General features: G+C 48.6%; 1 protein-coding gene across 6 annotated transcripts in view; it reads left to right on the top strand.

Moving 5' to 3' along the window:
• EXOC6B (exocyst complex component 6B) overlaps nt 1-26,801 on the top strand; it is a 281,602-nt gene that overhangs the window by 27,440 nt on the left and 227,361 nt on the right. For all 6 annotated transcript variants that reach the window (XM_068149414.1, XM_068149412.1, XM_068149413.1 and 3 more), the window contains exon 2: nt 20,933-21,098. In XM_068149414.1, the coding sequence (XP_068005515.1) occupies nt 20,933-21,098 (166 nt within the window). The remainder of the gene's footprint in view (nt 1-20,932; nt 21,099-26,801) is intronic.

Raw genomic sequence — 26,801 nt, 5'->3', positions numbered from 1 at the left:
TACCTTTTATATATGGAAACACTGCTGGAAACAGACACCTCCTTTACTGCCCTTTCTCTTCTCTTGCCAGAGCTTGCATTGCCCTGCTGGGAGGTGAAGGCAGGATTTGCATGGGGTGTTTGCCACTAGGCAAAGCTGGGTTTGCTGCTTCTGATAAAGAAATCCTCTGGTGTTTTGCAGTCCCAGTTTTCTGGTCTGAATCCTTTGGCTTGCTGCAGAGCACAGCTGTTTGGTCGGTGGGAGGGTTAATAGCCAAATATATGCTTCGAGTGAGGTTTTCCAGTTACTCCTTCCCCTATTTCTTATTGCTCTCATGAGCTGAAGTGGCTGCACAGATGTTCTGTTGCTGCAGGGTGTAACTAAGGGCAGATTGATCTTTCAGGCCTTGATGGCATTTTATAAATCGCTGCAGTGAAACCTGAGAGTGTGAAAGGTGCTAGAGGAGCCCAGCTTTCCCCTGGCTGTGTGACAGTGATGCTCAGATGAAATTTGGCTTGGGGACACTCCCTATGCACCTATACATCACCCTCTGCAGGACAGACCTCCAGCATGGCTGATTGTGAAGCATTGCTGGGAACCAAATAACTCCTAGGTGCAAACATCAGCTTGTGTATGCCCAGTTCTGAGGGTGGTCAACTGCCAGGACAGGGTCAGCCAAAAGTGAATGCTCTGAAAATGTGTGGTGTGTTGGTTTTTGGTTTGGTTGTTTTCCCCCAAGCCTGAACTGTGCAAGTGGCTGAGCTCTTTTGATAGGTGTGCAGTGAGAAGAGAAAAGTGCCTGGAGGCAGATAGTTGATGTACAAGGGTTTAGCTTCCCCCATTTGTGTAATGCAAAACCAGCTGTATGAGTAGAAAGTTGGTCCAGAAGTCTCCCAGAAAGAAAAGCAGTGGGTACATCAAGAAAGTATAACTCTGTGTCCTGTTCCCTGTTATGCTCTCCTGCTTCAAACACTCGAGAGGTGCAGTGTCACCCTGAGCTGGAGCTATTCTGTTTTGAGTCTGTTTCCTGCCCATGATTGTCAGCAGAGAGCTGTTCAACACAGAGCCTTTGCTGCAGGAATGCTCAGCAGCTGTAGGATGAGCAGGACCATTATAATCTGTTCAGTTGTGCAATCCTTCTGATAAGGATTTTCCTTTACTGTGCAGTGAGCTCTCTGGCTGACAAGTGGGACTCTGTGGGTTTCTTGGAAGTCATAGTCCTCAAAATGGTGGTGGAAAAGCCCTTCAGCCCTATCTAGCAGTCTAGGTTTCCTTCCTCCCGTGCAGAGAGGTTTAAAGGTATGAATGTCAGCACTTGGCCTTATCTGGTGGTTTCAAAATAACCTAATTAGCCATAATCCACTCAATGCTTGAAGTGCACACTGGTGCTGAGATCTTGTGATGGATCAGGCTTGATATTCACCTTGCTTACAAGCTTTCCCTAGCTGAACCCATGCCTTTATGCCTCTGTCCCTGACAGCAGTTGTGGGTGTCTTGGCTCAGGCAGGTTTGGAGCAGTATGGTCTGTCTGGACCAGGATGGGAAAGTGCTGAGCATGTATGAAGAGACATGGTTTGTTCCTTAGGCTTATCACGCTGGCTGAGGAGGATTAGTTAAGACTCCTTCAATTGCTAAATAGGATTTTTGGACAAGTGACGTTTTCCTTGCTGCAGGAATGGCTGCTTTCTCCCAGAGCACTTCATTTTTGAGCACAGAAAGCATGTGAAGGACAGTGTGCCTCAGATGTCATCTGTTTCCAGGCAGAAACCATTACTGCTAATGGCTCAGCCCCTGCCTTCAGACAGTCAGACTTTGATATGAATTGTCGGCGGTGTCAACTGTTGACAGATTCATCACTTGCTTGCTTTTAAGAAGCCTGTGCTTGGGTTTAATTGCAATACACAGCCTTTAAATGAGAGATGTTCCATCACAAAGCATAGGCTTGGCTTTCTTCAGCAGCATGTTCTGGATGTCTTCACCTGCAAACAGGCAGGAAGGGAAAGGAGATTTTCTTTGTAGTTAAGAAAAAGATGTTAGCATTTTGCCTTCATCAGCCACGCTGTCTGATGGGGATCACAGGGTCCTTGTGGTTGGAAGAGACCTTTAAGATCATCAGGTCCAGCCCTTAGCTCAGCACTGCCAAGGATCTGTAATGTTTGGCTTGGATAGTGCTGCATTTTGCTTGGCTGCAGCTTTGCTTATCCGTTACTTTTGGATATCTGCAAGGAGTTCAGAAAGACCTAAAATGGTATCTCTTTCACCTTTGCTTGCAGAACTGAGGTTAGACAGTGTGGATTGTTGTTTATTGTGTAGGGCTTTTTCTCTCCTATAGCATTCCTGCTGCTGTTTTGGAACTGGTGGTGGTGGGTTTTGCCTCCCTGGTGGGATTGTTTATCTCTGTAGTGTATTTGCTTTCCGTTCTCCCCAGCTCAACATTGCTAAACTCATTGCCTTGGTGCCTGTCAGGTTCTTGGAGGGCCACCAAGCTGGCTCTGGTGCTATGGAAAAGCCTTGTCATCATCCAGATACTGATGTCTCATACTGATTTACAAAACCTTTCCTTCTTCTCTGCTCTTTTCCTTGGCAATACAAGCACAAAGTGTCATGGAACCTGGATGCTTCCTTTCAGTGTAACCCCCCCAGCATCAGACATATCAAGTGTGTGTGGATGCTTAGTTGTGTGCCATATCCCAAGGTGATTCATCCAACCCAAGATCTGCTTATGCTCATCATCTGCTATTCCCTTCCCTCCCTTGCTTAGGGAGTGGCCTTACTGTACCATGTGGCATCCCCTGAGTCAGCAGAGCTGCCTGAATCTGCCCAGATCCTCTAATTGTGACCTCCCAAGGGAAGTGGGAGAGGAGAAAAAAAGGATAAAAGAAAAGGAAAAAGGCTTAATTGGAGTAAAAAGTGGGTTAATTGAGTTCTTCAAATAGACTAAGGCAACTAAGAAATCAGTCCAGCTGGATCAAGTCAAGTCCACAAGCACTGACTTGGAAGATTCAAAAGGCAGTAGTGAAGATGGGTCAAGGCATTTCTTCTTTCATTTCTGGTTCTGGACACCCTGGTTTGAGAGGCAAGGAACTCCTGGAGAGAGTCCAGCAAAGGCTACAAAGATGCTGAGGGGCCTGGAGCAGCTCTGTGAAGGGGAAAGGCTGAGACCCGTGGGGCTGTTGAGCCTGGAGAAGAGCAGCCTGAGAGGGGATCTGAGCAATGCTCAGCAAGAGCTAAAGGGTTGGGGGCAGAGGCAAGGGGATGGGGCCAAACCCTTTTCAGTGATGTCCAGCAACAGGACAAGGTGCAACAGGCAGGAAATACAACACAGGAAGTGTTCCAGCTAAGCATGGAGGAAAAACTTCCTTACTGTGAGGGTGCTGGAGCCCTGGAGCAGGCTGCCCAGAGAGGTGGTGGTTTCCTTCTTGGAGAGATTCCAAACCCACCTGGATGCGATCCTGGGCAACGTGCTCAAGGTCACCCCACTTTAGCAGGGGGGTTGGACTGGATGGTTCCCAGCAGAACCTTCCAGCCCCTCCCAAGCTGGGATTCTGTGCAGAGCTGTGACAGCTGGAGCAATCCAGCCTGTGCACACAGGAGTCATCTTCCCTTAGCTCCTCTGCAAGTGAACAACATCCTGATCATAACAGCTCCTTTTGCTCCTTATTTCCATTTGAATGATTGGAAACCATTTCCCAGCGTGTGGCTTAGTACTGAAGAGGCTCCTGTCGGCACAGTTGGTATCTGGTGTGTTAGCACTGTGCTTTGCAGGCTCTCCTGGGGAGGAGCTTGACAATTCTTCTTTAAAAAAAAGTAAATAATTGTTTTCTTTTGATAGCTGCTTTCTGCTCTCTTGGCCTCTGAGCACCCGCAGCTGCCTGGCCTTAGATCAAATCCTGTTACCTCATCCCAGAGCAGTGAAAATAGGAGGTGGTGGTGGTGGGGAAATGTCTTACAGCCTCTTTAGGCTGGGTCAAGTGGCACTTGGGGCTTGCTGTGCTTTGGAACAGCTTCACTCTCTTTGTGAATGAAAGGATGGTTTAAGCTGAGATATTGTGCTTTAGCTCGATTTGAAGCCTAAACAAGCACTCACTGCACTCCTCACTGAGCTTTGTAAAACACATTCAGAACAAATGTTATTCCTCTTCAAGCCAGAGACAGCTTATTTTTGTGTGTGACTGAGCTCCCTTCTCTGGTAGCTATGCAGGATTGCTCCTGCTGTAGCTTTTTTCAGCTCCTCGCTGCTCACTTGCCAATAAAATAACTTCTGATTTATTTGCAGTGATTGAGCAAGCTTGCTGTATGTTCTTGGATCATTAGCACTTGAAAAACTGCAGAATGAGCAGATATCTCACTGCCACACCAACCAGGCTGACTTGCTTCTGGGTTTGCATGCAAATATGAAGTCATCCTCCTAATTTTCCCTCTGCTATCATGCACTTAGAATCCCAGTATGGTTTGGGTTGGAAGGCATCTTTAGAGCTCACCCAGTCCAACCCCCCTGCAGTCAGCAGGGACATCTGCAGCTAAAGCAGGTTGCTCAGAGCCCCAAACAACCTGAACTGGGATGGTTCCAGCCATGGGGCATCTATCACCTCCCTGGGCAACCTGGCCCAGGGTCTCACCACCCTCACTGTAAAACATTTCTTCCTTCTCTCTGAATACCTCTCTTAGTTTCAACCCATCACCCCTTGTCCTGTCACAACAAGCCCTGATGAAAGTCTGTCCCCAGCTTTCTGATGAGCCTCTTCAAGCACTAAAAGGCTACCAGGTCTACCTGGAGCCTTCTCTTTTCCAGGCTGAACAAGCCCAACTCTCTCAGCCTGGCCTCACAGCAGAGGGCTTCCAGCCCTCCCAGCATTGCTGTGGCCTCCTCTGGCCCCCACTCCTACAAGTCCCTGTCTGTGCTGAGGACTCTAAAACTGGCCCCAGCACTGCAGTTGGGGTCTCAGCAGAGCACAACAGAGGGACAGAATCCTCTCCCTGCCCCTGCTGCCCACACTGCTGGGGATCAGCCTAGGACAGGGCTGTGAATGCACAGTGCTGGCTCATGTTGAGCTTTGCACCCACCAGTACCCCCAAGTCGTTCTCTGCTGGGCTGCTCTTGGTGAGATGATGATGAGGGGAAGGAACTTTTCATGGGAGATATTGGAGGCCAAATGGCAGGAGGAGTCTGGGATAACCTATTTTTACTTGCTCTCCTGTCCCACTGAGGGACTCGCGTAGCTCACGTGCAGTGCTTGTTGGGGCTGAGAGATGCAGCAGCCTGGGGCTGAGAGATGCAGCAGCCTGGGGCTGAGAGATGCAGCAGCCTGGGGCTGAGAGATGCAGCAGCCTGGGGCTGAGAGATGCAGCAGCCTGGGGCTGAGAGATGCAGCAGCCTGGGGCTGAGAGATGCAGCAGCCTGGGGCTGCTCCAGCTTCATGCTTCAGTTCCTTGTGCTCAAAGCTGACAGGTGTTTTGTCATGCTTTGCAGGCTGGAATAACTGATGGCTGCACATCTGTGCTGTAGGGATGGGTCAGAGGAGAACTAGCCTGGCTGATGGTCTGAAACTTTCGGTGTCCTAATGTGGTGCAGTTAAAGGTTCCCTGGCTTTGCTGTGCTCCTGGGGAAAGACCTGGTGGCTGGAAGCTCTCTGATTTCTGGCATAGCCTCAGCTGGTTTTGTGGCCATTGGCATTTCACTTAGCTCTTCTGTGCCTGTGTTTGCCAGGCTGTAAAATGTGGGATGTTTCCCTTCAAGGGGAAACAGACAGATTGGTGTTTGTGAGGTGTTGTGGTAGCTTCTGATAAGAGTGTTTAAGTGCATGGGTTGGTTGAAGTTCCTGTTTGAGCATACACACAATTCAACTCTGCTGATCCTGAAATAAACACAAATGTTTTGAGATATGCTTGGTAGTGTTTTACTTCCAGGAATGCTACAGTTACCCTTGGTAATGTTATACTTCCAGGAGTGCTACAGAACACAGGCTTTGTATGCATCCTTACAGGCAGGAATTGATGCTCGCAAGCAGCTGTCCTCATTGCCAGCCCAGCGAGCTCTTGTGGAAGGATGAGCTGAGCTTAGTCAACCAGGGGATGTGCTGTTTCCAGATGGCTGTTGGTAACTCTGCTCTTCAGGTTTCACTTGTCTGAGCAAACTTTTCTCCTGCTGATTCCACGTCTGGCTTCAGCTCTTGCTAAACCCTCTGCTCTTGGAGCCTGGATCGCGCATCGGCGTGAAATCCTTGGCTTCAGCCTCTCTGCGTGCCGAGTTCAACTTGAGGCCTTCCAGATAGTGAAGCTGGCCTTGCTTTAGCTGCCTTCACGCCGGGAAGTGCCTTACTCATGGTTTGACAGCTGCTGTGCTTCTGGGGAAGCCGAACCCCAGTGCAGTTCAGCCTTCGCGACACAGGGTGGCGGTGCCACTTAAAGCTCTGCTGGCCCAAAGGCTGGCATCATCTTCGGCTTTTAGTTGTCTCTCTGGCTCCGAATGACCTGACTGTATGCGTCTGCTGCTTCCAAAGTGCCCCGCTGCAGAGCCACCAGCCACCGAGCTGGCGTTTGTGGAAGAGCTGGTGAGAAAGCCCCCTGGATGGCTGCTGATGTTCAGGCCAAGGGACCCCCCCCGGCAGCTCTGGCAATGGTTCGGTCACCTCTTACCTGACACATGCAGCTTCTCAGGCTTTGAAATCTTTTGTTTAGATAATTTTTCTTTCCCCTCTGCTGGCTGAAAATACTGTCCAGAGAGGTGGTGGATGCCCCATCCCTGCAAACATGACAGGGCAGGTTGGACAGAGCTCTGAGCAACCAGATCTAGTTGCAGGTGTCCCTGCTGGCTGCAGAGGTGTGATTTTTATGAAGGTCTCTTCCCATACAAACCATTCTGTGAGTCCATGGATACTGGCAGTGTGTGGACTTTAGCTAAATACATACTGGTTTGGCCATAACTTTGCCCAGGGCTAGCAAGGAGTGTGTGTTTGTGGACTTTGGAGCATTCCATGAGCAATCTTATTCCCCAAATTTCCTTGAATGTCCCAGCCAACCTCTGGTTTTCCCATTTGTCTTGAGTTTGTAACCCAGAGCTGGTGTGACTCCTAAAATCGTTGCCCTGAAGTCCTTCTAAGGATCTAAGGAGAAGGCTCCGAGGTGACCTAATTGTCGCCTTCCAGTATCTGAAGGGGGCCTACAGGAAGGCTGGGGAAGGACTGCTCAGGATCTCAGGTAGTGATAGGACTAGGGGGAATGGAATGAAGCTGGAGGTGGGGAGATTCAGGCTGGATGTGAGGAGGAGGTTCTTCACCATGAGAGTGGTGAAACCCTGGAATGGGTTGTCCAGGGAGGTGGTCGAGGCCCCGTCCCTGGGGGTGTTTAAGAGCAGGCTGGATGAGGCTCTGTCCAGCCTGATCTAGTGTGGGGTGTCCCTGCCCATGGCAGGGGGGTTGGAACTAGATGATCCTTGTGGTCCCTTCCAACCCTGAATGAAACTATGAAACTATGAAACTATCACCCAAATTGAGGAGCAAAATGTTTTTTGGTATGTGCTCCCCTGTAACTGGGGAGAGCCTTTGAGCACCCATGGGTCATCTTTGCTGCCTACTTGGCTCAGTTTTGGTGTTGACAGGAGTGTCTTCCTTCTAGTTCTTGGCCCAGTGCTGCTGCTCTGTTTTGTGTCTGGTGCATTAAGCTCTTGTCAGCACATCTTGGATGAGATTTGTTTTCATTGTGCTGCTTTTTGATAAACAGCAGGCTGAAAGATTTTAGAGCATGTTGCCTCACTGCTGCTTCAGCCCTTTCTAGGCTCCTGGCTCCATGGCTTTTCAGAGGGTGTCTTCTGTAGCTTGGGTGCTGACTTGCATGTCTCTGCTCCACTACAGAAACACCCCATACCCTGCAGCTCTCTCCTGAAGGAAAGTGTGGCAGGAGAACAGCTCTTCCAGGCTCAGAGGACTGGCCTGACTCAGCTGAGTCTGCTCCGGTCATTTATCAGTCTGTGAACAGACAAGCAGGAGGAGCTGGAGAAGTGCCTGCACGAGCTCCCAGGCAAGGTTGAATCTATCTTGTTTTGGAAGGCAAGCCAGCCTCTGACAATCAACACTGCGAGAGATCTGTTCACAAAACCACCTCCTACTACCTTTTATTTTGTCAGCTTATGGGGGTCACATGAAGTCATCCTCCTGGAAGCCTTTGTATAGCGTGGGCTGCATCCTGGGCTGCATCAAGAGAAGCATAGCCAGCAGGTAGAGGGAGGTGATTCTCCCCCTCTACTCTGCTCTGATGAGACCCCACCTGGAGTACTGTGTCCAGTTCTGGAGCCTCTATTACAGGAAGGATCTGGAGGTGCTGGAAGGTGTCCAGAGAAGGGCCACGAGGAGGAGCAGAGGGCTGGAGCTGCTCTGCTATGGAGACAGACTGAGATAGTTGGGGTTGTTCAGTCTGGAGAAGAGAAGGCTCTGAGGAGACCTAATTGTGGCCTTCCAATGTCTTAAGAAAGACAAGAAAGCTGGGGAGGGACTTTTGAGGGTGTCAGGGAGTGATAGGATGGGGGGAATAGGAAAAAAAAAACCTAGAGATGGGTAGATTCAGACTGGATGTTAGGAAAAAGTTCTTCCCCATGAGGGTGGTGAGAGACTGGCACAAGTTGCCCAGGGAGGTGGTGGAAGCCTCCTGCCTGGAGGTGTTTGCAGCCAGGCTGGATGTGGCTGTGAGCAACCTGCTGTAGTGTGAGGTGTTCCTGCCCATGGCAGGGGGGTTGGAAGTGGATGATCCTTGAGGCCCTTTCCAACCCTAACAATTCTGTGAGGAATCTGGAGAGCTGACCTCCCTCTACAAAGCTGCACAGCAGATCACCAGGATGTCTGCTTCCAAGGGAAAATACATTGCAGGATGGTGTCTGTGCAGCAGTTAGGAAGCTCTGTGTGTGCTATTGTCACTTTTTCTGTTCTTTAACTGAATTCTGATGTGCTTGTAGGCAAGTGACCTGTGTTTCTGTTACCCAGCTCTGTGTAGCCCTGCTCCTGTTGGAATTGCAAAGCCTTTGTGTAACTCAGGTCAAGTGAGTGTATGAAATGCTGAAGGTGAAGACATGCTTTCAATCTGAAGCTTTCTGGTAGTGAAATGCTTATCAGTGGCGTGATGGAAAATCACTTCCCAGTGTCTGGTTGCCTTCTGATGTTTTGTTGTATGAATCTGTTAGAGCTGAGGCATGAAGAAGTGAACTATGTGCCAGAATAAGCAAAACCACATCTCATCACTCCTTGTTGCTGCTTCTTCCAAGTGTTTGAAGGCAGGAATATTAGCTCCTTCCTCCTGAGGCAGAGGGGGCTTGGTCTGCCTAGACCCAGGGGCCAGAGCTGTGTGTGTGAAGAAGCTGCAGGAAAGCTGAAGTCTGTGATGGTCCTGAATGTGTGACAGGTTTTGTGGGCTCCACAGCCTCTCTGGGCAGCCTGTTCCAGTCCTCTGGCAGCTTCCAAGGAAAAAAATATGTTTCCCTTTTGTCTTTTTCTTTATGTTCTCCTGATTTCACCTCATTCTTCTCCCCCCCAGGAGCAGATCTATCCAGACCTTTGGAGGTAGCTTCATGTCACATTGAAGTATTTGATACAGTTTATAAAGACATAGCTATTAAAATGCCAGACTGATTAAAAGAGCTTTCAGTCTAGCTCAGAAGTAATGTTTTGCTCTGACTTTATTTCTCTCTGGCAATATTTCTGTTTGGCTAAGAGCATCTGAAAGCAGCTCTGTTACATTGTGATCTGTTTCATCATCAGCTGAACAATTTGCTGGGCCCCTTTGATTGCCAACATGTTTTGTTGGTTTTTGTTAGTTGTGTGGCTGCTTCTTTTTTGTTTTGATGCATATATCCAGAGAATCACAGAATGCCTGGGGCCGAACAGGACATGAGAGGATCACCTAGTCCTACCCCTGAAATAAGAATGTCTATGCAGTCAAGGTTTGGATACTTCCAGGGAAGGAGACTGCAGCCTCTGGCCAATCTGTCTCAGTGTTTGATCACCCTCACACTAGGGAAAAATAAAGTTTGCCTGTTTTGTGTGGTTTTTTTCCCCTCCTTCCCCCCTTTTTTAGTGTGTTCTTGAATTTAATGGGTTTTCTGTTTCTTGACTCTTGTCCTGTCACTGGGCAGGAGGAGGAGTCTGGCTCTGTCTTCTTTACCTTCCTGATCCCCATCAGATATTCATATACAGTGATAGAGAATTTTCCCCCTTCAGCCTTCTCCTCCCCAGGCTGAGCTGTCCCAACTCTCTCAGCTTTTCCTTGTATGAGATGCTCCAATCCTTTAATCATGCCTCTTCACTGGGCTCTCCAGTAGCTCTCTCTTGTACTAGGGGTCTTGTATGAGGACGCAGCTTTCCAGACATCTCGCCAGTGCTGAGTAGAGGGGAAGGATAACTTCCCTTGACCTGCTGGCTAATGCTTCTCCTAACAGCACAGGAATCTTTTGGCCACCTTTGCAAGGGCACAGTGGTGCCTCATGGTCAGCATGTTGCCTGGAAGAACCCCCAGGTCTTTTTCTGCTCAGATGCAGTGGCACCTGGGGCTTCCTATTCCTCCTCAGGTGCAGGGCTTGCCATTTGGTTAGCTTTGTGAAGTTGCCACTAGTTGGACTGTATCTCCAGAGGTCCCTTCTAAGCCCCACCATTCTTCTTAGCAGTTGGACTGGATGGCTTTGAAGGTCTTTTCCCAGCAGAGTGGTTCTGTGACTCCACTGAACTGTCTGTTGTCTGATGTAAGTTGCACATCTGAAGTACATTGGCTCCATTCCTGAGTGTGTCCTCTCCTCACAGCCTCTGCCTGTCCTAGAAGATCAGATGTGCTGGAACACCATTGCAAGTGCAGCAGAAGGGAGTTTAGAACATCTGTGGTGGCTTTACATGGATGTTCTCTGCTTGCTGTGGGTTTGTGCCAGCTCCCTGATTTCGACACTTTTGCTGACAATAGCACAGATGGTCTTGAGGTCCGGCAAGGGCCTGGGCAGGGAGCACGCCCAGGCTCTATCGTTAGAGCCCTTCCTTCTTCAAACGCTGTTGTTTACAGGCATTGTAAAGATGATTCATCTCCCTCTTAATGTCAACCAGCTTGGATGGGATGAAATTTATCTCACTTGCCTTCTAGTGAGCATTCCTAGCCTGCACATGGTGCAAATCAACTGTCCTTCCAAGTTGAAAGAGCCTGAGAGTGTAGGGCCTGCTGACGCATCGCTCCTGTCCTTGGGGGAATTGTTTCCATTGTGCTCGCAGGAAGAGGAGGGAAGTTGAAAGCTCTGCCCATGGCCAGTTCTCTCCATACTTGCCTCAGCTGGGGGCATTCATGTTTGTTATAGCTCTTCTGGCTTGCCTGCCTTTGGGTTACTCCTTACATTTGCTTGGCTCTTCTGGAGGCTGAACGCTAATTTGTTCAAGCTCTGCCTCTTCATGTCTTTTATCATCTGAAATCGGCTCTGTAAGAGAGGCATAACTGACTTCTTCCATTATAGTTTCAATTAGGGTAATTATTCTTCGTTTCCTTTAGAATCTTGTCTGGCACAGAGTAGCTGCATTCTACCCTGGAGATGGCTGTGGTTTTGTGGTGGCTCTAGTTTTCTAGTAATGTATAGCCTCAAAGTGCTTTCTTGTCATAGATGCTACTTGAGAAGGCTTTAGGGTATTTTATAACCAAAGACCTGATCTTGTACAAAGGAAGGAAATAAGAATTTGCCTGTTGCCACCAGTGAAAGTTGGGCTGGGTTCTTTGGAATTCTTCTAAAACTCTGACAGGGTTTAGTACCCAGGGCCAGAGAGGTTTCTTTTAGCTCCAGGGCTTAGGACATCGTTGGTTAAGATCAGGTCATTTCCAAAGAGCTTCAGATGGTCTATAGAAAGCAGAGCTTCAGGGCATGGTCCTGGTTAGAGCTAGACCAGAGCTAATTCTGCAGGGATTTGACTTCTCAGCTCTGTACCAGGCTGATGTATCCCAGGCAGGTATCTCAAAGGATGCCTGAATTTAGGCTACTGAAGCCTACATGTTTTGTGATGTGAGACTTGCACATGAGCTTTTGAAAGTGATTATCAGGAGGTAAATGCGAACAGGCCTCCTCTGACGGGCTGTGCTGGTGGGAGAAATTGGGTCAGCAAGATGCTTATCTCTGCCACAAAGTCCTTGTTTCTTCTGGATCCTAATCTGGTTTGATTGAATTGGTCACCATTATAAGGAGGTTTAGAAGTAGCCTTGCTGTTTTGGGGCACTACTGGGGTGGGAGAGGGTATAAGGGCTGTGGCAGGAAGGCAGAAGCTGTGAGCGGGACAGGAACAGGAGCTGCTAGAAAGCTGTTTTCCACTGGCAAAGCTGTGTGCAGAGCACAAATCTGTCTGCTGCTGACAGCCAGGAACTTCTTGACACAATAACTTGGCACTGGAGAGCTGAGTTGTGCTGTCTTGTTCAACTTGTGCCTGTGAGCAAGACCTTCAGTTGACCTTGATTAGGAACCACCCTCTTGTGCAAGGGGAAGCTGGTGCTGCCGAGCACCACATGCTGCCAAACAGGGATGTCTGTGTCAAGTGCTGCTTTGTCATGTACCAAACCATCCATAGAGGTGATGGAGGCAGAGAAGCTGCTGCTGCTCTGGTCTGAAAGACCGTGCAGGAGCAAGACGTCAGGCCATGTGGTGCCCACTGTGGCTGCTGCCATCCTCTTGCAATGGTGCTGATGCATGCAGTGCTCCTGGCTAGGGAAGGAGTGACTGGAAAACTGCCTGAGAGAAAAGGCACTGGATTTGAGCCAGCCTGTGCCCAGGTGGCAGAGCAGGCCAACAGCAATAGTGTGGCCAGCAGGACTAAAAGAGGATTTGCCGAGTACAGGGATACTCAGCACTGGTAAGGTCTTATCTGGAATTCTGGGTTCAGTTTTGGGCCCCTCACTCCAAAAAGAACATTGAGGTGCTGAAGTGTGCCCAAAGAAGGGCAAAGATGCTGGTGAAGGGTCTAGAGCACAAGTCTGTGAGGGAAGTGGGGTTGTTTAGTCTGGAGAAGAGAAGGCTCAGGGGAGACCTCCTTGCTCTCTACAACTCCCTGAAAGGAGATTGGAGCCAGGTGGAGATTGGTTTCTTTTCCTGAGTTAAGAGGATAACAGCCTCAAGGGGAAGCTTAGGTTGGACATGAGAAACAATTTCTTCCCCCAAAGGGTTGTCAAGGCCTATATCAGACTGCCCAGGGCAGTTATGGAATCCCCATCCCTGGAGAGATTCAGAAGCCATTGTAGATGTAGTGCTGAGGGCTGTGGTTTAGTGGTGGTGCTGGGTTAGCAGTTAGATTTGATGATCTTAAAGGTCTCTTCCAACCTAAACAGTTGTGTGGTGCTCATGCTTGGAGCAGGGAAGTTCTCAATCACGCTGCTGTCAGTTTTAATGCCCTTGGTGTGGTTTGGTAATGCAGTGCTTTTAATATCAGGCCTGTCTTGGGCATCGTTTGTGCCTCTATTGGGTGTTACAACAACATCACTTCACAGCAGAAAGGAGAGTCCAAGGCCTCAAAGCCAAGAATGCACCAAAAAGAATGAATCAGCTTGTTTTAAACAATGCATAAAACAACAAAATGAACCTTGCTAGCAGGACAACTTCTTGGGCAATAACATAGCAGGCACAGACATCAACATTTTTATGTGGTAATCTAATCTGCTTTCAGAGATGTAATGGCTGAAGTATTAATTCCATAGAGTGTATAAAAACGTTGTTCTTTCACCAGCAATCCAGTGTGCAGATGCTTTGGGATGGTGCTTTTTTGCCCTCTCATCATCAGCTGTTTTTCTCCTCTTTCATGTGCTGCTAATAGGGGGTAAAGTACAGCAAAAGAAGTTTGGTGTCCTGCAGTAAGTGCTTGGGACAAAGATGCTGGGGAGAGGTCTCGAGGAGAGGTCTATGAAGAGGCTGAGGGAGCTGGGGTTGTTTAGCCTGGAGAAGAGGAGGCGCAGGGGAGTCCTTATTGCTGTCTACAACTACCTGAAGGGAGGCTGTAGCCAGGTGGGGGTTGGTCTCTTCTCCCAGGCACCCAGCAGCAGAACAAGAGGACACAGTCTCAAGCTGCACCAGGGGAGGTTTAGGCTGGAGGTGAGGAGAAAGTTCTTCACAGCAAGAGTTGCTGGCCATTGGAATGTGCTGCCCAGGGAGGTGGTGGAGTCACCATCCCTGGAGGTGTTCAAGAGGGGATTGGACGTGGCACTTGGTGCCATGGTTTAGTAGTTGTGAGGTGTTGGGTGGCAGGTTGGACTCAATGATCTTTGAGGTCTCTTCCAACCTTATTGATTCTATGATTCCTGTCTCCCAAACTGTGTTGGAGGTGATCTTCATCTTGCAATGCCTTGGGAACTGGGAGTAAAGCGTGGCCAAAATGCCATCTTTTGGTCTCTCCGTGAAAGAGATGGGGCAGTGTGTGTGGTGTTTACCTTGACTTCTATGTCAAGTGATGAGAGAATTAGCTTTCCAAGAAGGGGATAATCAGCCCCCCAAATGGTGTCAGTTGCATGTCTTCAGTCCAAAGCACCCAAATGGCTTCAAGTTGTGTCAGGGGAGGTTTGAGTTGAACATGAGCAACAATTTCTTCCCCAGTTTAAAATCAATGATCTTAAATGTGCCTTCCAACCAAAAAAAAAATGATGATTCTAAAAACATTGGTGACTTGTACCTGGTTCTTCCTCTCTCTTCTTTCTCCTGTAGCCTGCATGTGTGCTCTAAAGTACAGAGGTTTACCCTTCCTGGGTTTTGGTGGTTCAGGTAGACTTCTCATTCTGGCAGTGGCTTTGCAAACTGATCTGCTCTCACCTTTCTGACAGCTCTGCAGAACTTCTCATCTTCTTCCCTTTTGAACATAGCAAAGGAATTTTTTCATGGCTCTGAGCTTCCCATGTTCTCTTAATCTAAACCAAATTGCTTTGGCTTTCTGGGAGCCAGTGAGTCAGGTGCCATGGCTGGTGCAGAGTTTGTTGTCTCTTCTGCCTTCCTTCTCATCTTGTGCTGCTGATTTTGGCCTTTCCTTGGACCACCACCATGAATTTGCCTTTGCTGACCTTTATTCTTCTTGACTTCTGGAAACACTTCCAATTTCTCGAGGTGTTTGGCTGCTGCTTTCCAGAAGGCTTCTGACTTCCTTTGCTTTGGTGTTACCAACATGTTTCATAAGTGCAGCTTGCATTTGTATTTTCCAATTTGGTAATAAAACCACTGAAGAAAAACAGCCCTACAACAAATACATGCAGAAGCCCTGTTGAAAAGCTCCTTCTGGTAGAGACCAGCCATTGACAAGTGGCATCATTTCTAGGGTGGTTTTTGAGCAGTGTCTGCATGTGGCTTGCTGTAATTCATGGGTGAAAAGCTGGACATGAGCTGGCACCAAGTGCTCAGAGCCCAGAGCCAACCATGTCCTGGCCTCATCCCCAGCAGTGTGGGCAGCAGAGGCAGGGAAGGGATTCTGCCCCTCTGCTGTGCAGCACTGAAACCCCGCTCTGGAGTCCTCAGCACAGACAGGGACCTGTTGGAGCAGGGCAAGAAGAGGCCACAGCAATGCTGGAAGGGCTGGAAGCCCTCTGCTGTGAGGCCAGGGTGAGAGAGTTGGGGTTGTTCAGCCTGGAGAGGAGAAGGCTTCAGGGAGACCTTCCTGCAGGGTTCTAGTACTAGAAGAGGACCTAGAGGAAAGAAGGGGAGAGACTTTTATGATGGGGTGTCATGACAGACAGGGTAAGGGGTAACAATTTTAAACTGGAAGAGGGTAGAATTAGATGAAATGTTAGGATGAAATTGTTCACTGTGAGGGTGGTGAGACACTGGCCCGGGGTGTTCAGAGTCTCCTTCTCTGGAGACATTCCAGACCCATCTGGATGCATTCCTATGTGACCTGTGCTGGATTCTATGGCCCTGCTTTGGCAGGGTGTGTGTGTGTGTGGACTCACTCTCCAGAGGTCCCCTCCAACCCCTAACATTCTGTGACCTCTGAGGGTGAAACAGAGTGGGCTTAAATTTTGTTTAATCAGCAGAATGTAAGCAAAAGGGAAACTCTACACCTGCTTTTCCACTGAGATAACTTCAGGTGTAACACAGCAAGTAAAGGAGGTGTCTTTGGGGGACCACTTGCTAAATGCTGTCAGTGCACAGACAAAGCCTCTCTGACTCCTGTGTGCTAACCAGGTACCACTCTTGCAAGCTTCCTTTGACCTTTTTTTTTTCCCCCTGGGGAGCTCTTGCAGCACTCCTGAATTTTTCTTTCTTTCTTTTTATTTGTTAATGCATTGCTCAGAAGTCAATTTGCTTATTACAAAAGTTAGAATAAGATTAAACAAACTGCTGATGCTTTTATGTTGCTTAATGAGAAGGAAATGTTTCTGAGGGATTCAAACCACTACAGAAGTTTAAAGGGGGGGGAGGGCTAGAAAAAATAAAGTAAAATTGAAGTCCACAACAGACTCAGGAATTTGTTCCACTTATTAATTGAAAACAAAAGCAAGTCACTTCTGTTCCACTGTCCCCAGAATGTCCTCCTTGCATTGTTCCAGATCTCTTTCATTTTGTCCCCAGAGAGTTCCCTTCTCTGTACTTTTCAGCTGAATTTATTTAGGTTATTTCTGAGTCCCTCTCCTGCAGGCAGCTCTTGTTGGGAATGAAGTTACAGGGGTCAACCTTGTGGCTTGGCCTTCTCTGGGGCTGTCTGAAGCCCCCTTTTTAACCAGTTGAGTGTGAGACATGGGAAGGACCTGCAGAGCTAGTCCCTAAGTGTCTTCTGGCATTAATTTATGCATCTGCAATGGCTTTAAGCTCCTCTGGCATGTTTATTATGATGTCTGGTATAGAACCTGCCAGCCTGAGAACAGGCAGCTGAAATGTCTGGAGAGAATGTAGGTTGTGTAGGTGCTTGGTGGCAGAACTAAGATGTCCTGCCTCTGACCATGTTTGAAGGAGATTTGTGCAGCAAGAGTGTGGCCAACAGTTTGAGGGAGGTTCTCCTCTCCTTTACTCTACCCTAATGAATATTGTGTCCAGTTCTGGACTCTGCAGTTTGAGAGACAGGGAACTACTGGAGAGAGCCCAGCTGAGGGGACTACGAAGATGCTGAGGGGCCTGGAGCATCTCTGAGGAGGAAAGGCTGAGACCCCTGGAGAGAAGAGCAGCCTGAGAGGGGAGCTTCTTAACAGCTGAAGTGTGGGGGGAGAGGGGCAAGAGGATGGGGCCAGACACTTTCCAGTGGTTCCAGGAGGTTCCATCTGAATATGAGGAAAATCTTTTGTTGTGAAGTCTCCTTCTTTGGAGACATTCCACACCCACCTGGATATTGTGATGGTGGGTAACCAGCTGCCATGTCCCTGCTTTATCAGAGGAGCTGGTCTGGATGATCTCCAGAGATGCCTGCACCCCCACCATTCTGTGATTGTTTAGCAGAGCTTGCAGTCTGTTGCAGTCTTTTCCTGGGCTGTACTCCCCACACCTCTGCTCTTTCCCCAGGTTTTTCTCTTGGGGATGCTGAAGGGATAGCAGTGCCTCCAGTGCAGCGTGGGGGCTGAGTACAGAGCCAAGTGAGGCTTTGGGATGCAGGAGGAGGATGAAGGTGTGAAAAGTTCACCATCAACACATCCTGCTTCTGCAGGAGCAGCCTCTCTGCTGCTTGGAAGATGCAAGAGGCATCTGGCTGTGCCAGAGGTCCATGTTTGTGGCATCCCCACTAGGAGTGGTTTGGCTGCTTGGCGTGGAGCAGGTTTTGTTGCCCCTGCTCTGGAGGATGAGCTCCACAGGGCAACACAGGGCTGCAGATGGGAACTCCTGATGCATTTGCCTGTTGTGGCTTTTCCTGGAAAGATTTTTCCAGTTGACCTTTTGGAGAAAAAAAAACCAACCAACAGCAAACCCCAAAATGAAACAACAAAACATGGGGTGGGTTTTTTTGTGTGTGTGTGTGAATTGTGAAACTTAACAATGCAATGCAAGAAGGTTTTTTGAGTCATCTGAGATGGTTTTGTTTAGTGAGTGTGCTTTAAAAGTGGGAACCAGGCAGATCTGCCACTGAGCACAGGCCTTGAGCAGTCAGGAGATCAGTGCATGTGGGACAAACCTCCTTTGCTCAGACTATCCTTCATCAAAAGGCATTTTGTGGGGGAGACTTAATTCCTAAAGCTATCTGACTAGCAGTTTTTTTAAGAGCAAAGAGGGGAGGAAAAGAAAAGCAGCCTCGAGGCTCATTTTCTATAGCATTGTCACAAAGCTTTGTTTTTGGCAGCCAAGGGAATGAACAGCCCCAAGGAAATGTGATTTTCATTTTTGTTTGCTTTTGTGCAGTCATGGTTATTGATGGCCATACATGTAAGATGCTTGTTTCCTGCTGGAATTTGTGGTGTGCATCACCTTCTAATGTCATCTGAATTTCCTGGTCACTTCAGGACACTTAACTGAAGAGCCACATCAGGCTGTAATTAGTGTGTGGACTAGGAGAGGTGTTGCTAGAAGCAGAGAGTATAGGCAGAAGAAATGAGGTAAAGGGAAACAGCTGCAGAGACTTGTAGATCCAGAGACAGGAGTGGGTGTCCTGAAGGTTTGGTAGGCAAGAAGTGGGAATTTTCAAGACCCAGGTGTGGTAATCCTGGAAAGGAAGAAACATACAATGAAGCTGCTCAGAATGGATCAGGTGAGAGCCAGAGTTGGTCTCAAAGCTGGCATTTGCTGGGGAGAAAACAGTGCTCAGACATCGAGGGCATAGGACCACAAGGATGGTTTTCCAAGGCTGGGGGGGGCACTTGCCCAGGATGCTCAGAGGTGGTGGATTCCCCATCCCTGAAACCACCTCAGGTCATGTTGTCTGGGGCTCTGAGCAACCTGCTCTAGTTACACATGTCCCTGCTTGCTGCTTGGGGGGGCTGGACCAGATGGCCTTCAAAGGTCTCTTCCAACCCAAACCATTCTGTGAGTGATGCTGTAGCTTGGGCAGCTAAGAAACAGCTGAGGAAGGCAAACCTCTGCCAGAGCCAGCAAACTGAAGAGCACTATGGCACAGCTGGGGCCTTGAGGAGTGTTTTGGTGTGATTGCAGGGAAAAGATTTCTACTTCTTGAATCAAACTGAGTCCCTGTGGTGTTTATTTTCAGCTAAGAGTCACTGCATGGTCAACGTAGTCCACACAGAGGATAGTGTTTGGCAGAGAGCAAGAACCTGAATGCCAATGTGTTGGAGTTTGCATTCTGCAGCTTCAGAGGGCCTTGCACTTTACTCTGGGACTGGCTTGGCTATTGCCTGTTTGCTGCTGTCTTTGAGGGAGTGTGCAAGCGAAGGATGCGGCCATGCATCGGAGGGAGGGCTGTGGAGGAGTAGAGGAGCTCCAAAGAGAAGATAGAGAGTTTGTTTAAAGACAGCCTTAGGGCTGACTCAGAAGATGCTGGGATTTCAAATGCTGCCTCTCCCCAGCCTTTTCTTTTTGCACTAGAGTTTGGCTACAAAATAATCACAGCATCACAGATTGGGCTGGGTTTCAAGGGACCTTAAAGATCATCTAGTTCAAATGCCCCTGCCATCTTCAACTAGACCAGGCTGCCCAAAGCCCCGTGCAACCTGGCCCTAAACACTTCCAGGGACTGGGGAATCCACAGTTTCTCTGGGCAGCCAGTGCCAGTGCCTCATCATTCTCACAGTGAAGAATTTCATCCTTGCATCTAATCTAGATCTGTCCACTTTCAGCTTGAAACTGTTACCCCTTGTCCAAATAGTATAACAAAATGATTGAAGTCATCAGGCCTTTATGAGTTGTTAACCATCTCCAAAGGGAACTTCACTTATTGTTTCTAAGTAATGTGGAGGTGTTTCCCCCCCCCCCCCCCCCCACCATTGCTGGATGTCTCTGTAAATGTTGATGTTCTTTTCCTTTGAATGCAAACATGTTTATTTGACACCTGTCCTGACCAGAAATTAATTTCTGTTTGAATGAGAACACAACTTCCCTGGTTTTATCACAGAGGTGGTCAACATCCCCTCCCTGCAAGCATTAAAGATGAGGTGGTCTGGGGCTCTGAGCAACCTGCTGTAGTCGCAGCTGACCCCGCTGACAGCAGGGCACTGGACTAGGTGACCTCTGAAGATCCCTTCCCACCCGAAGCAGTGTTTGATTCTGTGATTTGGTGCTTCGTGAGCTGCAAGGAGGCTGTGCAGCGCTAGATGGCGATCTGCCTCCAGCTTTCGTATTTCCCCGACAGAACTCTGCCGCAGAGTCCCAAGGAGAAGCCACCAGCGTGGTGCTAAAGCTGGCATTCCTCTAATTTTAGGAGCTTATATCTCTTTAGCACCAGCGAGCTTCTCCCTTGGAGTAAAGAAGGCAATATAGTCCCCTTTTGAAGACTTTACTCTCAGTGGATCAAGCTTTCACCTCAAGTTGCATGCAGGGATGTTTAGGTTGCACGTGAGGAACAATTTCTTCCCCCAAGGGGTTGCCAAGCCCTGGCCCAGGTTGCCCAGGGCAGTGGTGGAGTCCCCATCCCTAGATGGGTTTAAAAGCCTTTTAGATATGGTGCTGAGGGACATAGATTAGAGGTGACCTGACAGTGCTGGGTTAAGGGTTGAGTGTGATTGATCTTAAAGATCTCTTCCAACCTAACCGATTCTGTGATTCTATCATCTTCTGTCGCATGTTTCTGTTGCCCTCTGCTGTATCCAGCTTTGTTGTCTGATAGTGGTGAGAGGTGACTAAGCTCAAAGGTGAAGGACAAAGGCTTTGTTTTAGATCATTTGGTGTTTCTGGCCATGTTATGATCTCTGAGGGAATGTCAAGCTGGGATTGGGGTGGAAAAAGAAGGCTTGGAAATCTTCCTGTACCAGCCCTAAGTTTAGTGCCTGGTGCATGCAAATAGAAGTCAGAGCTGCCCCTTTGTCACAGGAGGATTTATTTTTTTTTTAACTCCTATTTGGGTGTTTCTTGTAAATAGTGAAGAGGAAGACACGTTGGAACTCTGACCAATTCTGGCCTCTCCTCTAGGTCTGTCTACGATGGAGAAGAACACGGACGCTTCATGGAGAAACTGGAGGCAAGAATCAGGAACCACGATCGTGAGATTGAGAAAATGTGCAACTTCCATTACCAGGGCTTTGTGGACTCCATCACAGAGCTGCTGAAAGTTAGAGGAGAAGCTCAAAAACTGAAGGTAAGAGAAAACTGTCTACGTCTGGAGCATCTGACTCTTCAGTGGCCCTTCTTGGGGCCCCAGGCAGGACCAGATAACTCAACCTCATCCACTGTGGGACTGGGTGAAACCATATGAATGTCTCCTTTTGGCTGTTTATCCACAGCACTTCTCCACTAGTTAAAAAAAAACAGAGAAATACTCATCTTCATTCTGCCTGCTACAGTAGAGTGGTCATTTGAGTTGTGACAATCATTTGGACAAACTGGAGCAGAGTGGTACATTAAAAGAGCAAGAATGCTTCAAACTAAGCCTTTCCTGGGTTTCCAGTTCAAGAGAGACAGGGAACTGTTGGGGAGAGTCCAGCAGAGGCTACAAAGCTGCTGAGGAGCCTGGAGCATCTCTGTGAGGAGGAAAGGCTGAGAGCCCAGGGGTTGTTCAGCCTGCAGAGGAGCAGCCTGAGAGGGGATCTGGTTAATGCTGATCAATAGCTAAAGGACAGGGGTAAAGAGGATAGGGCCAGACTCCTCAGTGGTTTCCACTGATTGATAGGACAGTTGGTAACTGGAACCCAGGAGGCTCCATCTGAACATAAGGACAAAATTCTTTGCTGTTGAAAGTTCTTCAGCACTGGATGAGACTGCCCAGAGTGACTGTGGAGTCTCCTCTGGGGAGATTCCAGACACGTGGACATGATCCTGGGCAACCTGCTGTGGGTGACCTTGCTTCAGCTGGGTGTTTGGCTTAGATGATCCCCAAAGATCCTTTCAGACCCCCTTCACTGTGCTCACTGCTGCTTTTCATGTGTCTGTTTAGTCCTTTAAAGCTATCTCTGGCATCTCCTAGCAGGCTTCCAGCCTTACACACTCAAGTTCCTATCCCCCAAACAAAGGAACACCTTCATGGAGGGGTTTGTCCTAGCACTAGAAGCAGCCTTACTATTACACCAGCATGTTCCACAGGGAGGGTTCATCCAGCAGTTGATTGCAGGCTGAGGCCATTGGAAATACCATGAGAGAAGTTGTAGCTAAGGTTTTTTTATTTTTTCTTTCTTTTTAAAGCTATTGTTTCTAGTCAAGAATCCCACATTGTTTGTTGGCAGAGGCTGGTTGCTGTTTCCCATTCTGCAGAGAGCTACTTTGTTGGTGGCACGCTGTGAAGTCCATCGCCGTCCCCTCAGGATCTCTCTTGATTTCCATTGCTATGTGATCCATAAAATGGCACATGGGAAAAAGACACACAGAAGCTCATCTGAGAAATGCTGAGCCCTCTTTGTAAGGATTTCTCCAGGGAATCTTCCATGGGTCACACTGGCAGGAGCATGTTTTGTTCCAGCTGTTCATTCTCCACTTGATCTTGGCCTTTTTCTCGACAGTGCTGCTCTTTGAGTGCCCTGCAGGTAGCAGCAAAATGAACACGAGCCAGCAGTGTGCCCAGGTGGCATGCAAGGGCAAAGGCATCTCAGCTTGTATCAGGAATGGTGTGGCCAGCAGGACTAGGGATGTAATTCTGCCCCTGTACATGGCACTGGTGAGGCCTCACCTCGAGTACTGTGTGTGGTCCTGGGCCCCTGACTGCAAGAAAGATATTGAGGTGCTGGAGTGTGTCCAGAGAAGGGCAAGGATGCTGGTGAAGGGTCTAGAGCACAAGTCCTGTGAGGAGCAGCTGAGGGACCTGGGGTTGTTCAGCCTGTAGGAAAGGGTTTGTTCAGCCTGTAGGGAAGGAGGCTCAGGGGATACCTTCTGGCTCTCTACAACTCCCTGAAGGGAGATTGGAGCCAGGTGGGGATTGGTCTTTTCTCCTAAATAACAGGAAAAGAGGACATGGCCTCAGGTTGTACCAGTGGAAGTTTGTTGGGCATGAGGAATGATTTCTTCCCTGAAGGAGTTGTCAAGCCCTGGCTCAGGCTGCCTAAGGTAGTGATGGAGTCCCCAGTCCTGGAGGTGTTTAGAAGCCTTTTAGATGTGGTGCTGAGGGACATGGTTTAGTGGTGACCTGGCAGTGCTGGGTTAACGGTTGGACTGGATGCTCTTACAGGTCTCTTCCAACCAAAAGGATCCTGTGATTCTTTGAGCTAACAGCACCTGGGTACCCACTGTATTCCCAGAGGACTTAACTGAGGGAGAACAGCTACAGTGGTGGATAACAAATCCAGTCCTTGTATGCCCCCTCCGGACTGGGAAGTTCCTGAGCTGCTGACTCAAAGGACGGCTCCACAGTCTCCCTCCCTGGCAGGAAATCAGCAGTAGGTGTGTGTTGGACAGGGATGGAGTCTGCACAGCCAGGCAGGGTCACGGTGGTGCCCCTCAGGTCCATTCCCAGGATTCCTCTCCGGCGCCCTTTGCACCTCTCTCTCATCACTCTGACACTCTCTAAACGATAGCAGAGTGATCTTGAAAAGCCCTCAGACCAAAGCCCTGCTCTGTACCACATGTTCCATTTACAGATGGAGGAACTAACGGTTTGAGCATCCCCTAAGCCCCTTGTGTGCTCCCAGCGTCTCGTTCCTCACATGTGCCCACCTGTTGTCTGCTCCCCCTCGCTGTGTGTCTGTCTTAGATTACCAAATCTCCTTGTCTGAAAAGCCTCAGTGTGTCTGCAGAGAGTCTAGATAAATAATCACCTCTTCCCCCCCCCCCCAATCTATAGATGTAGACCTTAAGAACAAAACAAAACACACCCCCTCCCCCCTGCTCCCTGAAAACTGGTGGTGTGCAAGGGCAGGATATACTCTTCCTTTTCTGCTTTAAGTGGGATTGATATGTAATTTTAATAGAAGACTAGAACAGCCTTGGCATTATTTTAGGAGCAGTTTTAAATTACCCTACATGGATTCCTTTTTTCCTGGTGGGATTTTCAGAATATAAGCAAATAAAATAATCTTTGGAAGAGATGCTGTGCTCCTGCTCATAAAATCTCAATACATCATAAAGGAAATGAGCAGTTTTTGCACAGGGCAAGGAGCCAGGAGAGCTGGAGCTACTGCAGGAGCAATGTGCTGCAGATGCTGTAGAGAAAAGGGTCTGCAGGGAGATCATGGGATGAGTCCTCTCCTTGCATCGTGGTGAGCTTAAAAACCCAACATGGGCAGCGTTAAAACAAGAGGAAGCCTGTGAGGCTGCGTGGCTCTTTAACACCAGCTTCTCAGTGTTGGTATTGAAGCTACACCAAGCTCTCAGTGTGAGACCTCCTGGGGAAATTTGGACCAGTGTCAGAGATAATTGTTGGCTGATACCTTTCAATAGTCAGCAGGAAACAAATTGGATCCTGAATCAATTTTATTGATTCGTGCTGGAGTGCAAATTGAAGAGTGCTGGAGCGTGCCTGAAGAAAGGCAGTGAAGCTGGTGAAGGTTCTAGGGAGGAGCAGCTGAGGGAACTGGCATTGTTCAGCCTGGAGAAAAGGAGGCTCAGGGGAGACCTGCTGGCTCCCTGCAACTCCCTAAAAGAGGTTGGAGTGAGGTAGGGGTTGGTCTCTTCTCCCATGGAACAAGAGACAGGACAAGAAGAAATTACCTCAGGTTGCACCAGGGGAGGTTTAGGTTGGACATGAGGAAAAATTTCTTCCTTGAAAGGGTTGCCAAATCCTGCACCAGCCTGCTCAAAGCAGTGGTGGAGTCCCCATCTTTGGAGGGGCTTAAAAGCCATGTAGCTGTGGTGCTGAGAGACACAGTTTAGTGGTGGCCTCATTCTGGGTTAACAGGTGAACTGAATGGTCTCTTCCAACACCATTTATTTGATGATTCAATTTATGGATACAAAGCTTCCATCCTCTCTGAGCTGACTGCCTCTTGGTGCACTCAAAGGAAGGAGATAGCTGTTGTCTTCTGAATCCACCTAGAAGCTTGTCCTGCTTTGCTCTGTTATTGCTGTTGCTGCATGCAACACCCACATTCTGTTGGATAATTGGGGAGCATCAAGTGACATTCCTGTAGAGAAATTCATTAAACACTGAGCTGGCTTCTGCAGTTGTTGGGAAGCATTGGAAAACAAAGATCATGGACTGGTTTGTGGCATCTATTGCTCCTGAATATACTTGCAGGATAAAATTTCTTGACACTGGTGGTGGTGAAACACTGGCCCACATTGCTCAGGGAGGTGGGAGATGCCACATGCCTGGAAGTGTAACAGGTCAGGTTGGACAGGGCTCTGAGCAACATGCTCTAGTTGCAGATGTCCCAGAATGGTTGGACTACAAGACCTTCAAGGGTCCCTTCCAACCCAAACCGTTCTGTGGTACTTTGATAGTGCTGTGTTGCAGCTCATGCTGCTGTCCAACCTCTGTTTCTGATTGTGCCTATAGAATGAACAGAACTCTTAAACACACACAAGGAATTGGGTCATAAAATTCCATGATGGTATCCAGCAGCAGCTTCCACCTTACAGTGAGCTTCAGTCAAACTAGAAACCTCTGAAACATCTTGCAGAGACAAGCCTGGGGATGAATATTTACAACCTGGGTAGCTGTGGAAAGAAGCAGTTTCAGGGCATGCTGGTGTCAGGTTGAGGTGAGACAGCTGAACTCTGAGCCCTTCTCTGCTCATATTTGCCTTTATAATTGCCTGGCTTTGCCACAGACATGAAGCTGGGCATGTTTGCTTGGAAGCTTTCCTGTTGGCCATCCCAGCTGGCCTCTGGAAGATGGTATCTCTGTTTACAAACCTCCTCCTGACTGCACTTGAATGAATGTTCAGGAGAATCCCCCAAGCCATCTTTCTGCTTGTTGTCTAAATAGTGTGTAAGCTGTTTGGTTTTTATCCTGATGAGTTTACAAATTATTTTTGTTCTTCTTGTGTGACTTCACAGCTCTAAGCATCAGTTTGACTCAGAGAAGGGCTGACCTGTGGTGATCTTGTAGTCCGGGGAGCCTACAAGTTTGTAGTGTGAGAAATTGTTGTGCTGTGACCCCATCTGGATAGGATAATAGAGAAAATAGTTTAGTAAGGAAAATATGGACCCTTTTTATACCAGGTATTTATACACCTTTTTATACCAGTCAGGAGGAGGGATTTAGTAGGAGATTGTCCAGGGTTGGGGCTGGGCTGGCCACTAGACAAGTGCCAGAAGCTCTCTATGAACCCCTTTGCCTTCCTAAAGGGAAGAGAAAGGGAGTAAGGGACAGAGAGTGATGGGGTGGGAAAGAAACTAAAGCAGCTGGGATGGAAATGAGAACAATCCAATGAAATAGACACAAAGAGATACAAACCAATATCCAGACCCAAACCCTCATGGCAGTGAGGGCAGCATAGTCACCTCTGATGCTGGAGGCAGGCACTGGGGAAGTCCCAGGCTGGACTCAGCAGTAGATGGGAACCAGATTCGGGAGCTGGATTCAGGAACACTCGGACTGGGATCAGAGGCAGAACAGAGTCCTCCTTGGACACTGGCCATTGAAAAAGAGGCTTGACCCTGCTGATCACTCATCTTGATCCTGAAGATGACATTGATGGGATGCAATCCCTTGTTGGTCAGTTGAAAGTCACCTGTCCTATCCGCTCCTCTCTGCAGGTGCCACCTCTGACTTCCTGCACCCCAAGGTGGCACAAAAGATGTGGCAGTGCCCTTGGTGTGCCTAGGAACAAGTCTCAGCCAGCGCCTTTCTGCAGTCCAGGCCTTTGCAGGAGCTTTCCCCATGAGCTTCTCACTGCTAGGGGCAGCTGCTGGCTGTGCAATCCTGCCCTGAAGTGCAGAAAGTGCCTTAGTGAGCAGAGCCTGAGCTGAGAAG

Source organism: Melanerpes formicivorus, unplaced genomic scaffold (assembly GCF_026170545.1).
Source record: "Melanerpes formicivorus ecotype bairdi unplaced genomic scaffold, bMelFor1.0.p_v2 SCAF_18, whole genome shotgun sequence".
In the NCBI taxonomy this organism is placed as follows: domain Eukaryota; kingdom Metazoa; phylum Chordata; class Aves; order Piciformes; family Picidae; genus Melanerpes; species Melanerpes formicivorus.
This window is presented reverse-complemented; position numbering and strand designations above follow the sequence as displayed.